The sequence below is a fragment of the Rhizophagus irregularis genome, chromosome 3, assembly GCF_026210795.1.
Source record: "Rhizophagus irregularis chromosome 3, complete sequence".
Taxonomy (NCBI): domain Eukaryota; kingdom Fungi; phylum Glomeromycota; class Glomeromycetes; order Glomerales; family Glomeraceae; genus Rhizophagus; species Rhizophagus irregularis.
In genome coordinates this window covers 4,127,684-4,140,954 of record NC_089431.1, presented here as the reverse complement: position 1 = coordinate 4,140,954, position 13,271 = coordinate 4,127,684, and the positions used below count along the sequence as shown (strand labels likewise).

The window sequence follows — 13,271 nt, the reverse complement described above, 5'->3', positions numbered from 1 at the left end:
ACAATCTCATTAAAAAATTTTCACAAATTTATTAGTCGGAAATAATATTGAAAAAATCAATCTCATAAACAAAAAAGTTCTCACTAAATCGAAAAAGAAATCTCAATAAACAAAAAAAAGTTCAAAAAATTCTCACTAAAAAAAAAATTTCATTGACTAAAAAAAATCTCACTAAAACATCGAAAAAGCCGTAGGACATACTAGTTCTATAGTCTTGATCCAAACCAAAAAAAAAGAATAAACTATATTTTTTTGGGTTAACTAAAAATTTTGATAAATTCCGATTAAAAAAAAAAATCCCCTAAAAAAAAACCACTTGATTTAAAAACTGTTTTTGATTTATAACACGTATGACGAATCTGATGACCTTCAAAAGGTTTTCTTATTTTATTACAGTTGCATTTTTTTTATGTCTTTCTTTTTTGACCACAAAGACGCATTGTTAGTGGGTGTCAATCAAGTGGTATTCTATGGGATTGAGCTATCCAACTGATAAAACTAAAATTGCGTCCCTAATCCAAGTGTAGGCAAAGAGAAGATTCTAATGTTTCCAGCAACTAATCCAACATGGATGTTTACATCATTTTATCAAAAATTTGATTATTTTAATACTTAAAATGGCTAGAATTCATTTTCAAAAGAAATTTCGATATTTAATGCGCTGTACAACGTAAATTTAATAAAAGTTTCACAAATCTAACACAATGATATCAGATATTAAAACAATCAACTAAACAAAATTAACAATATATTATGTAAGTAAGCAATAAGATAATGAGTAAAATATTAATTAATAATTTATTCATAGATTCTTTAGATTCTTTCGAAATCGAATAATTTTTAAATCTAATAAATTGATAGAGAGACGTTTTAGATTATTTTGAGGAAATCCCTATTTTAAACTTTAATAATAATTGAAATTAAAAGTCTATAATTGCAAATTTATTAACAAATTGAATAAATGAATAAAAAATTTTATTAATCATGTGATATTTAGAAATTTTTAATCCAATTTATTTTTGTAAATTAATGTATTTAGAACATATTATTTTTTAAAAAATTTTTATCCTAAAAATTTTGAAATATTTTTTTTTCGTAAACTTTAGCAAATATCAAAGTTGTCATAATTTTTCATTTTTTTAATTATTAATAAAATTAAAGAAAGAGGAAGGAGAGATAATACGCAATTTTTTATTATCAAAAATAATTATTTTTTTGAATTCATTTCAAAAATAATAAAAAAAAATTCGGTTTAGAAAGGATCATTATTAGTACTTTCTTTTATTGATATTAAAATTTTATAAAAAACATTAGGTATTTCCAATAATAAAAAAATTAAATGGATTATGTATATGAGAAGTATATCAGTTATACCGTGCAATTAAATTTGCGATAAAGTCACTCAAAGCGACAAAGTTACATCCTCTTAAAAAGAGTTAAACCTGATTTAATCAAAAAGATAATAAAATAAATAAAATAGCTTTTTTTTACGCAGAATATTTTAATATAATAATATAATAGTTGTAATCGCTGCGCCTCATCTGTGATTTATTCGCCAAATGTATGCTCGATCAAATTTTTTCGAAATAAGGTTGATTTGTACAAAAATTTTTTGATAAATTACTTATTTAACTAGGAGCCTTTTATCCTAATTCAGAAAAATCCACTACACATTGAGATTTCCATATAGAAGAGATCTACAATTATCAGAAATCTCACTTTATATGGCTTGACAAAAGCATGATGAGTCATCATCATGTACGTGATAAAAATCATCACCTATGATAAAAATCTATGGAATGCCAGGCTGGACAGAAGTTTGACGTTGAGAGTTAACTGAAACTGTTTGACGGTCAAGATTAACTGCGAAGTTCAAATGATTTGCTGTTATCGTCAAACTATTTGACCTTACAGTCAAATTCTTTTGCCAATATCGTCAAACAGTTTAACTTTAAAATTATGTTACACAAAGTTTGCCAATAGGCAAAGTATTTAACATTAAAGTGTGAATAGTTTGCTAAGATGGGCAAAGATTTAACATTAAAGTGCAAACAGTTTGCCAATAGGCAAAGCATTTAATGTTAAAGTGCAAACAGTTTACTAAGTTGGGCAAAGCATTTAACACTAAAGTGCAAACAGTTTGCCAATAGGCAAAGCATTTAATGTTAAAGTGCAAACAGTTTGCTAAGGTGGGTAAAGCACTTAATGTTATAAAGTGCAAACAGTTTGCCAATAGGCAAAGCATTTAATGTTAAAGTGCAAACAATTTGCTAAGGTAGGCAAAGCATTTAATTCTAAAGTGCAAACAGTTTGCCAATAGGCAAAGCATTTAATATTAAAGTGTGAACAGTTTTCTAAGGTAGGCAAAGCATTTAATGCTATAAAGTGCAAACAATTTGCCAAAAGGCAAAGAATTTAACATTAAAGTGCGAACAGTTTACTAAGGTGGGCAAAGCATTTAACACTAAAGTGCAAGCAGTTTACCGATAGGCAAAGTATTTAATGCTAAAGTACAAACAGTTTGCTAAGGTAGGTAAAGAATTTTGTTGAAAAAATTTTTTTTTTTAATAAAAGATTTTTTTTTTTATAAAAAATTTTATTAGAAGTTTTAATGGGATTTTTTTTGTTTTGAAAGTTTTTAACAGAAAATTTATTGATAAAATATTTTTTTTAATAGTAAAGTTTTATAATAAAAAAATTTTATAAAGATTTTTTTCTTTTAATAAGAAATTAAAGAATTTGAGGTATAAAATAAAATGTTATAATAAAATTTTGCATATACAGTCAACCCTTGTTATAACGAACCCTAGGGTCCAGACCTCAACTTCGCTATAAGACTATAGTGAAGATTTTAAGAGATTTAATTGGTTAATTCATTATAGCGAGGGGAAATTTATTATAGTTGTCTGAAAAATTCACTATATCAAGGATTCGCTATATCAAGGTTTGACTGTATAACCTTTTATATATATATTTTATTAATTTTATTTTTAATCTTTAATTTTAGATTTCGTAATTTATTTTTTTATTCAATTTTAATTTTAATATTTCTTATTTTTTAATTTTTTTAAAATGCAATTAGTTTGCTAAGATAAACAAAGCATTTATTTTTTTTTATATAGAAACTTTTATTAGAGAATTTTTTGGTAAAGAATTTTGTTGGAAAATTTTATTAGAAATATTAATGGGATTTTTTATTTGAAAAGTTTTGAAAGTTTTTTATAGAAAATTTTATTGGTAAAATATTTTTTTATTAGTAAAGTTTTATAATAAAAAATGTGTTGGTGAATTTTATTTATAAAGATTTTTTTCTTTAAAAGAATTTGAAAATAGAAATATTATAATAAAATTTTGCATATATAACCTTTTATATATTTTACTAGAGTTATTTTTGATCTTTAATTTTAGACTTTTTTAATTTTATTTTTTTTTTTATCCAATTTTTAATTTTAATATTTATATAGTTTTTTTAATTTTTTTTAAAATGTAAATAGTTTGTTAAGATAGGCAAAGCATTTATTTTTATATATAAACTTTTATAAAAAAATTTTTTGGTAAAGAATTTTATTGGAAAATTTTTTTTTTAATATAAGATTTTTTTCATATAAAAAATTTTATTAAAGTTTTAATGAGATTTTTATCACAAAAAATTCTATTGGTAAAATATTTTTTTATTAGTAAATTTTTATAATAAAAAATGTGTTGGTGAATTTTATTTTTATAAAGATTTTTCTTTAATAAGAAATTAAAAGAATTTAAGATTATAAAATAAAATGTTATAATAAAAATTTGCATATATAACCTTTTATATATTTTACTATAGCATTTTAATTTAGATTTTTTAATTTTATTTTTTTTATTCAATTTTTAATTTTAATATTTATATAGTATTTTTTAATTTTCTTAAAGTATAAACAGTTTGCTAAAATAAGCAAAATATTTATTTTTTTTATGTAAAAATTTTTATTAGAGAATCTTTTGGTAAAGAATTTTGTTAAAAAAAATTTTTTTTTTAAATATAAAAGATTTTTTTTTTATAAAAAATTTTATTAGAAGTTTTAATAAGATTTTTTTTGTCTGAAGAGTTTTGAAAATTTTAACAAAAAATTTTATTGGTAAAATATTTTTTTTTTATTAGTAAATTTTTATAATAAAAAATGTATTGCAGTATTGGTGAATTTTATTTTATAAAGATTTTTTTCTTTAACAAGAGATCATTTCCATGGGAAGCTTGGCATGTTTTTAGAACATCAGAAAATTTTTTTCACATAAAATCCACATGGAAAATCCATCTTAGATATTGTGGAAATCTGAATAGTTCTAATATTTTCCAAATACCTTGTGACAAAACATATGGTTCTGTCTTATGTATATCGATCTATTGTTACAATTAGAAAAAAATTTTAAAAAAAAAATTCTGAAAGATTTTGTTAAGAAAAATTTTATTTATACAATATGTATTATACCTATTATTAGAAAAAAAAATTTAAAAAAATTTCTGTAAGGTCTATAATGATCTATTGGTATCATTTAAAAAAAAATCAGAAAATTTTATTTATGCAATATCTGTCTTACCGTACTGTTCCAAAATTAAGCAGTACCCAAAAATAAGCACCCCCATTTTGTATAGTACCCGAAAATAAGCAGTATAAATTTAATGTTAACTTTTATCATTAAATTTTGTATAATTAGATTAATATTTATTAAATTCTACTAAATTGCAATGAATTTATTAATAAAATTTTGAATTTACAATAAAAGACAATTCGATGCTACACATTATTATTTAAATTCCAAGCCACTGATTTTCATCAAAATTAATGAATTTGCTATTGCCATACATAGCATGATTTAGTTCAATTTCAAAAGAAGGATCATCTTCTAAAGTTATATCTTTATATCTGTAAAATATAATAAAAAGTTGCAGTTAATATAATAGATAAGAACAATTAGAATTAGGTATTTAAAATTACCTAGCTTGTAGATCGCACATTTCTATTTCAAGCCCCTCTTCATTTTCTTTATCAGAGTTTTGAATAATTTCATCAAAATCATCAATATCTTCATCTAAAGAATTTGATATTTTACATGTTTTAAAGGATTGGATAATCATTTCATTTGAAATTTGTTCCCATGATCTCTTTACCCATCCACAAACATCACTTAACCTAGCACATCGCAAATTTCTAGCAGCAGTTTCACCAGCACCACCATTTGCCATCCAAAGATGCCATTCTTTACGGAGATTGTTCTTAAATGGTTTATTAATAGCAAAATCTAGAGGTTGGCAAATACTGGTTAAACCACCCGGAATAATCGCTAAATCAATGCCACTTTCACAAAATTTTTTTTTAACTGTTTCTTCTAAATGCCCTCTAAAAGAATCATATACCATCATCATTGATTCATTGTTACTAGTTTTTAACTTATTGATATAATTAACGTATTCTATCATCAGATTGGTATCCATCCATCTATTTTGTTGAAACCAAACAATGACACTAGACGGAATTAGATCACATTCATTATTTGGTAATTTCTTTCCTTTAAAGATGTAAATTGGTGGGAACTTTGATCCATCTATAATAAAAAAAGTAAAAATTGGTAATTTTAAATATAAACTTTACAAAAATCATTAAAAATAATAAAATCATACACGCGGCACATGTTAAAACAACTGTGAATCAGTTTTTTCCATTGCCAGTTCCGCGGATATAGATTGTCTTTTCCCCTGTTTGATCAATAGTAAAGTTCCCCACCATATCAAACCAAACAGGGGTTTCATCCATATTGAAAATGTTGGATAACTCAAAGGATTTTTCTGTTCTAAGCTGGATAATAAATTGATGAAATTTTCTTAATAATTCATTAGTTTGTAAAGGAAGTTTTTGTGAGATTTTAGTACGTTGTCGCTGAGAAAGTTCAAATCTTCTCATAAATGCAAACATCCAACGATTTGATGTCTTAAAATCTTTTGCCAAATCTTTATAGAGGCTTATTATATCAGGTTCTTTCAAAATTTCCATCATTTTAACTCATGCAATTGTATAGGTAACACCTAATCCCTGCTTTCTTTGCTCAATAATCCAATCATATAGTTTTTTTTCAGCTTTAAGGTAAAAAGCAGTTTACCCAGAACCAACTCGCTTGCTGTTTTGATTCAGTTCAGTTACCCAGCTCATACTTGCTTCTACCCAATGACAAACCATACCACTATCGAGACCAAAGTGCCTTGCCGCTTCATTTCTTCCATTTTTCAGAGCATAGGTAACGACCTGTCTCTTTTGCTCAATTGTATATGAATTACGACTATATTTGACAGTTTTATTATATTTAACAACATTTTTTTAGTTTAACAGCTTTTGCCTTTTTACGTTTTTGTGACGGCATTTTGTGTGAACTAGAGTTTTAAAAATGAGATTAGTTTCGTGATGATGTCCATATTTAATTCATGTAATGTTAGACAATCATTGGACGATCATTAAATTATTTTTATATTGACAATTCGTGCTAATAGAAGACAATTTAATAATTTATCTAAAAGTACCCAAAATTAAGCACCTCATAGTAAAAAAGGGACTGCTTAATTTATACCTTTAATAAAATTAAAATTCAATTAATAAAGCAGCTATTAACAATATTTTATTATCAATAAAACTAATTTAAAAAATTTTAAAATTGCGGTTTATAATGTATTACTGTTAAATACTATATACCCAAAACCAAAGCTAATATTTTCATAAATTGAATTCAGGAAAATGTCATGTCGGGATTTTGTCTTTTTGGATACTTATCGTCGGGATAATGAATGTCGGGAAATCGTGCCGTAACGGGAATAGGTTTATGATAAAATTTTCCCAAGATTTTACTTTTATACTGCTACGAAACTATCTAAACCTAGCCTAACATCATACAAATAACTAACTAATTACACTGCGTATTTATCTAGAAATTCCGCTAACCCTACTTATTACTATCCTTACCCTTACTTGAGCTAACTTTTTCTCTCTCTTCTATACTTGTCCCATAGTTATTGCTCCGGCTTGACTCCCCATTCATTGGCGTCATCTACTTCTTTATCCGTCCAAGCCCATTTTACGCCTTCTTTGACTTACTTCGTAGGATCAGCTTTTTTATTTTTTTCTTGCGAAATATCAGGTAACCTGACGAACAAGTTTTATTAACTTCATTGAAAGCGGACACATCCATAGGTTCGAATTTCTGGATGAATTTCTCGATACGGTTTCATTTTTCTCCTATCGATCTTTTCTGGGTACAGATGTCTTGACCGGTTATTTACCTTAATTGATCGATCTCCTGACAATTTTACCATTCGAAGAAACAGAAAAAGACGTATTCGGATACTTGATCGATCAATGATCGACCTATCATTACAATACGGTACGGGATATTTAGAAAGGGTTGTTTTAAAATAAATTCTTTTTAAATAAATTCTTCCATACCGGATCAGCTGTCATGAATTGGTTGTGATAATTTAATAGAAATTGAAATGAAAAGCTCATTTTGTATATAATTTTTTTTTTTCATTTTATTTTCTTTTCTTTAATTTTTGCGCGTGTGTTGCATGTGTATGATGCCCTTCGCTAACTCATTTACTTTTTATTGAGTATGATACTTAGAACTTAATTTGATATAGATTCCCATGGTTAATTTCTTGAGGATATGTATAAAATAATCTCTAATTTTGAAATTTTTGAAATGCAAAGTTAACTTCTTTACTTTAGTCTCTCTGTTTATTTGCGAATTGTGACAGAAATACTATCTATTTTGTTATCTAGAACACCATCAGTCATGCGTGTATTTACCCTTATGCTAGTTCTCACATTAACCCTGGGTTTCTTAACCACAGCAGAATCTTATTCAATTCCGAAAATTTTTAAAGACATTCTCATGTATCAGAGAGATTGGGATGTAATCGGCCCTTATATGGAAATACAGATTCCACAGTATGTGGTAGGTGCTGAGACATTTTCTGGCTTAAAACAATTGTACGGAAATGCCTTGAAAACTTTTAGGACAGGAAGGAACTCTGGTTGGCGGTTTAAAGACATAGGACTCACTGATGCTCTTAAAGCGTTCGATCCAGTAAAAATTGAGCAAGCCATTTTTAGAAGTATGGATAAATTATCTTCGAATGCAGTGTATAGGTTATCAGACAAAATAGCGAATGCGCTTAGATACGGAGGTAAAAAAATTATTTTACTATGATGTTTAGAATATGTAATTCAAATGTACTGTGATTTAAGACTAAATTATGATTCGTTATATTCGTAGTTAGAGTTGGAGGACAACCAATAGGTGCGTCAACAATTTTGAATTTTACCAAAAAAATTTGCTTTTAGATATAGTTAAATAGGTATATATATATATATAATATTTTATTTTTGTTTCTCACTCTAGTGGTCACTATAGAAATGATAGCAAACGAGATGGGGGTAGCAGCTCAAGTTGAAGGTGAGTGAAAACTTTTAGATATCACAGATCATATATTTCTGAAGACTATTAAATCTTTTTTTATGATTAATATGACAGGCGTATCTTCAATCAACACAGCAATAATAGGAATTTCAGAAGAAGAAGCAGTATCAGTACTCGCAGCATGTGTATTCGCGGAATGACGATCATTTTTTATCGATCATTATTTATTCTTTTTTTTCACATTACTATAATATTAACTTCAATTGGCATAATAATATGTGTTCAAATTTTACAAACAACTTAATATTTGCCTGAAATTACTTTGTACTAAATTTTATTTAGATTGCATAACTTTTACTAGCATATTAAATTTTTCGGTTGTTTATTTTACTTTATATTTATTCGACAATGTGGATTTTGCACTACTATTTATTTTTTTTTATTATAAACTAGTTGTAACCCGTCGCGCTGCGCCGGGGATAAAACTTCTTAGTATTTTTTGATAATAAATATTTACAATATGGTAAGGTTAGACTAATAAATTTATATAATTTATATAATTTACATATTTAATTCTATTTCATCATTTTTAGGTCCTTTAGTTCTTCCAGTAAGGTTCAGTTGTTTTTCACTTTACATTTCGTTTCTTACTCATTTTTTTATTTTTTATTTTGTTTCTGTTTTATATTTCGTTTTTCACTAATTTATTTTATTTTTTTTCAGATATTTTAGTTCTTTCAGTTCTACAATTAATAAAGGTATTTTTTTTATTTTTTTTATTTTTTTTATTTCGTTTTTATCTTATATTTCATTTCTTACTAACTTCATTTTTTGTTTACTTTATGGTTTATTTTTTACTTTGTTTCCTCATGATCACTTTTTTATTTTTGTCTCTCATCATTTTTCACTTTATACTACTTCTCATTATTTGTCTCCCATTATTTTCTATTACATCTTCATTTTCCATTATTTCATTTTCTTTCCTATTTACTTCCCATCATTTTTTTTGTCTCTCAATCACTTCTTTTCATTTCCATTACTTCTTTTCGTCTCTCATCACTCCTCTTTATCTTTCATCATTCCTTTTCGTCTCCCATCACTCCTCTTCATCAACATCACTCCTCTTCGTCCCTCATCACTCCTTTTCGTCTCCCATCACTCCTCTTCATCTTCCCATCACTCCTTTTCGTCTGCCATCACTCTTTTTCATCATCCATCATGTCCTATTTTTCCTTTTTGTTTCCTATCACTTCTCATTACTCTTTTTTACTCCCTTTCTTCTATTACTTTCCATTACTCCATTGTTATTTCATTTTTTTTATTAGTATCTTTCTTTTTGATTAATTCATTTACTTATCTTTTTTATTTATTGTTATTGTTTTTTTTATTGTATCACTTTATTAAAAATAAATACAGTGATTTTTTTCTTTAAAATCGAAAATGTGGGACTTAAATTTTAAAAAATTTCATTTAATAAGATTATTTTGAATAAATATGTTTGCAAAAAAAAATTTTTTAAAAATATCTTCGCAATAAAATTTTGTTTAACCGATAAAAATTAGCTAAGTTAAAAAAATCTAGTTGTTTGCCGATCAAATAAATGGCCTTAACTTTTAAGTTTAAATCAGGCACTGAATCATGCTACACAATTCAAGATTATTTATACAGACTTAATCTAAACGTTAGAAGATCGACATGTATTTTTTTATTATATTATTAGGTGTAACCCGTCGCGCTGCGCCGGGGATAAAACTTGTCAAGAAAAGTAACAATGGTATGGCTATATTTTAGAAATAGGCTTAGTATTTTAATAATATTATTTACAGTATGATAAAAATAATCTAATAAATTTATATAATTTACATATTTATACTAATAAAAGTGAATTGTGTATGAATGTTATATATAAAATATTACATATGAAATATTGTTATACATACAAAATGTTATTTTTAAATGTGAAATCTATTTATAGAATGAAATATTTCACAGTATTCAATGTTTCTTGTCTTGCAGTTCTCACCATTATCTATAAAAACCTTAACATATAATTGCTCATGTGTAAAGACAGGTTCAGGTAGGTAAACACCAACCCTGCTCAGAGTTTGCCCTTGTGATTTATTAATTGTTATTGAGAATGTAACACATACTGGAAATTGACATTGATTCAAAGTAAAGTCTCATTATTTTTCACCTCATATTACTTCTCATTATTCGTCTCCCATTATTTTCTATTACATCTTTTCATTTTCCATTATTTCTTTTTTCCTCCTGTTTACTTCCTATCATTTCTTTTTGTCTCTCATCGCTCCTTTTCATCTCTCACCACTCCTCTTCGTTTCCCATCACTCCTTTTTGTCTCCAATCACTCTCTTCGTCTCCTTTTCGTCTCTCATCACTCCTCTTTATCTTCCCATTACTTCTTTTCATCTCTCATCACTCTTTTTCATCATCCATCATGTCCTATTTTTCCTTTTTGTTTCCTATCATTTCTCATTACTCTTTTTTACTCCCTTTCTTCTTCTATTACTTTCCATTACTCCATTGTTACTTCATTTTTATTAGCATCTTTCTTCTTGATCATTGTAATTTACTTAACTTTTTTATTTATTGTTATTGTTTTTTTATTTGTATCACTTCATTAAAAATAAATACAGTGATTTTTTCTTTAAAATCGAAAATGTGAGGCTTAAATTTTAATATTTGCTTCATTAAATAAGATTATTTTGAATAAATATATTTACAAAAATTTTTTCTATATGTTATAATGAAAAAAAGTATAAGAAAAATTTTAAATCAACTAAAAAAAAATATATAATCTCGCAAAAATCTGTAAACTTCAATTTAACCAAATAATAATAATTGTACTGAAAAAATAACAAATGAGATAAATATTAATTGATTAAAAAAGTGAGATTAATACTAATTAGTATTAGCAAAACGCCAGTAATAGGGAACTAAAATTATTTTTTTTATACTTTAGTAATTAGCATTTGCTGATCAAATCATCTTAAAATAAAAATAAAAATAATACCTTGAACGCACACTGCACCCTATCACGTGATTTATTGTATTTTAAATTTGATTGGCTGATCAGTGTTATCGTTTATTTATTCATCAAATAATCTTATTCATTATTTAATTTTTTTAAATGAAAAGGCTTTTTTAAAGTTTTTTTTTGAAACAGTTAATAAACTGATATAACTATATAAGTCTTATTGTTTTCTATTACCTTTTTCTGTTGTTAAAATTTATTAATTGTTTCCAGGAGTCCATTTCATCTCCAGGTGGTGTTCCTATAAAACCATCAAAAGAATGTTAGGAAACATTCTTAAACAAAATTAGCAAAAGAAAACAAAAAATCTTTTGTCTCCAAGAGTCTCTGGGAGGCATTCCTATAAAAAAATTATTAAAAGAACATTAATAGAACATTCTTGAATGAAATTAACAAAAGAAATGAAAAGAAATTTACTTTTCGTCTCCAAGAGTTTCCAGGAGACATTTCTATAAAAAAAATTATTGAAAGAATATTGGAAACATTCTTAAACGGAATTAACAAAAGAGACGAAAAAATAAAACTTATCTTTCATCTAGGGGATGTTCCTACAAAAAAAATTATTGAAAGAACGTTAGGAACGTCCTTGAATGAAATTAACAAAAGAAACAAAAGAAACTTACTTTTCGTCTCCAAGAGTCACCAGGGGCGTTCCTATAAAAAAAAATTATTGAAAGAACATTAGAAACATTCTTAAATGGAATTAACAAAAGAGACGAAAAAAGAAAACTTATCTTTCATCTAGGGGACGTTCCTACAAAAAAAATTATTGAAAGAATGTTAGGAACATCCTTAGTTGAATGAAATTAACAAAAGAAACGAAAAGAAACTTACTTTTCGCCTCCAAGAGTCACCAGGGGCGTTCCTATAAAAAAAATTATTCAAAGAATGTTAGGAAATGTTCTTAAATGAAATTAATAAAAGAAACAAAAAAAGAAAACTTACCTTTCATCTCCAAGAGTCACCAGGAGGTGTTCCTATAAAAAAAAATTATTGAAGAATGTTAGGAATGTTCTTAAACGAAATTAACAAATATAAATGAAAAAGAATTTTACCTTTTGTCTTTAAGAGTCTCCAGGGAGTGTTCCTATAAAAAAAAAATTACGAAAGAATGTTAGGAACGTTGTTCTTGAACGAAATGAATGGGAAAAAAAATTGAAAAAAACACACCTTTTATTTTTAGGGGTCCATTTCATCTTCAGGGTATTCCTACAAAAAAAGAGTAATTAAAAAACGTTCCTAAACAAAGTAAAAAATAAAAAATAGATTGATTATCACCAATAAAATTTTAAAATCATGTCACGTGAGTGGGTGCAGGTGCATTCAAATTTTAAACCCTTTTATCTATTATTTAAAAAAAATGGGTCATATTTAGATTAGTCATATAAAAAATTTTAAAATTGTATAATGATATAATGTTTATTTATCTGTATTTTTGATCTCTGTTTCATATGATATATCATATAATTTTTTCATTATATAGCACATATTAAAGTAAGTTAAATTAATATCATAAATACATAAATACTGTTCATCTATATAATTAAAAAAATTCTGTAACATTTAGATTATCTTGTATAAATAATTTGAATTGTGTAATGGGTGGTCTGTCTGCTCCTGAAATATTTGATCTATATTATTATGGTTAAAATTCATTAATCAGTAAATTATAGCATTAATACAAATTGCTAATCATTGCTATTTTATTACTGAAATTAAAAAAATTAATTAGCCCATTTATTGATTACAAATACTTATTATAACTATGTACTCTTTT

The 13,271-nt window shown here is 25.8% G+C and overlaps 1 protein-coding gene across 1 annotated transcript; it reads left to right on the top strand.

Moving 5' to 3' along the window:
* Positions 1 to 7,812: 7,812 nt before the first annotated feature.
* Positions 7,813 to 8,639, top strand: OCT59_021018 (uncharacterized protein; the record flags this gene model as incomplete). Its single annotated transcript, XM_066149571.1, has 4 exons — positions 7,813 to 8,206; positions 8,296 to 8,319; positions 8,422 to 8,475; positions 8,554 to 8,639. The coding sequence occupies 4 exons, from the start codon at positions 7,813 to 7,815 to the stop codon at positions 8,637 to 8,639; spliced, it is 558 nt and encodes a 185-aa protein (XP_065990463.1).
* Between the last annotated feature and the right edge of the window lie 4,632 nt (positions 8,640 to 13,271).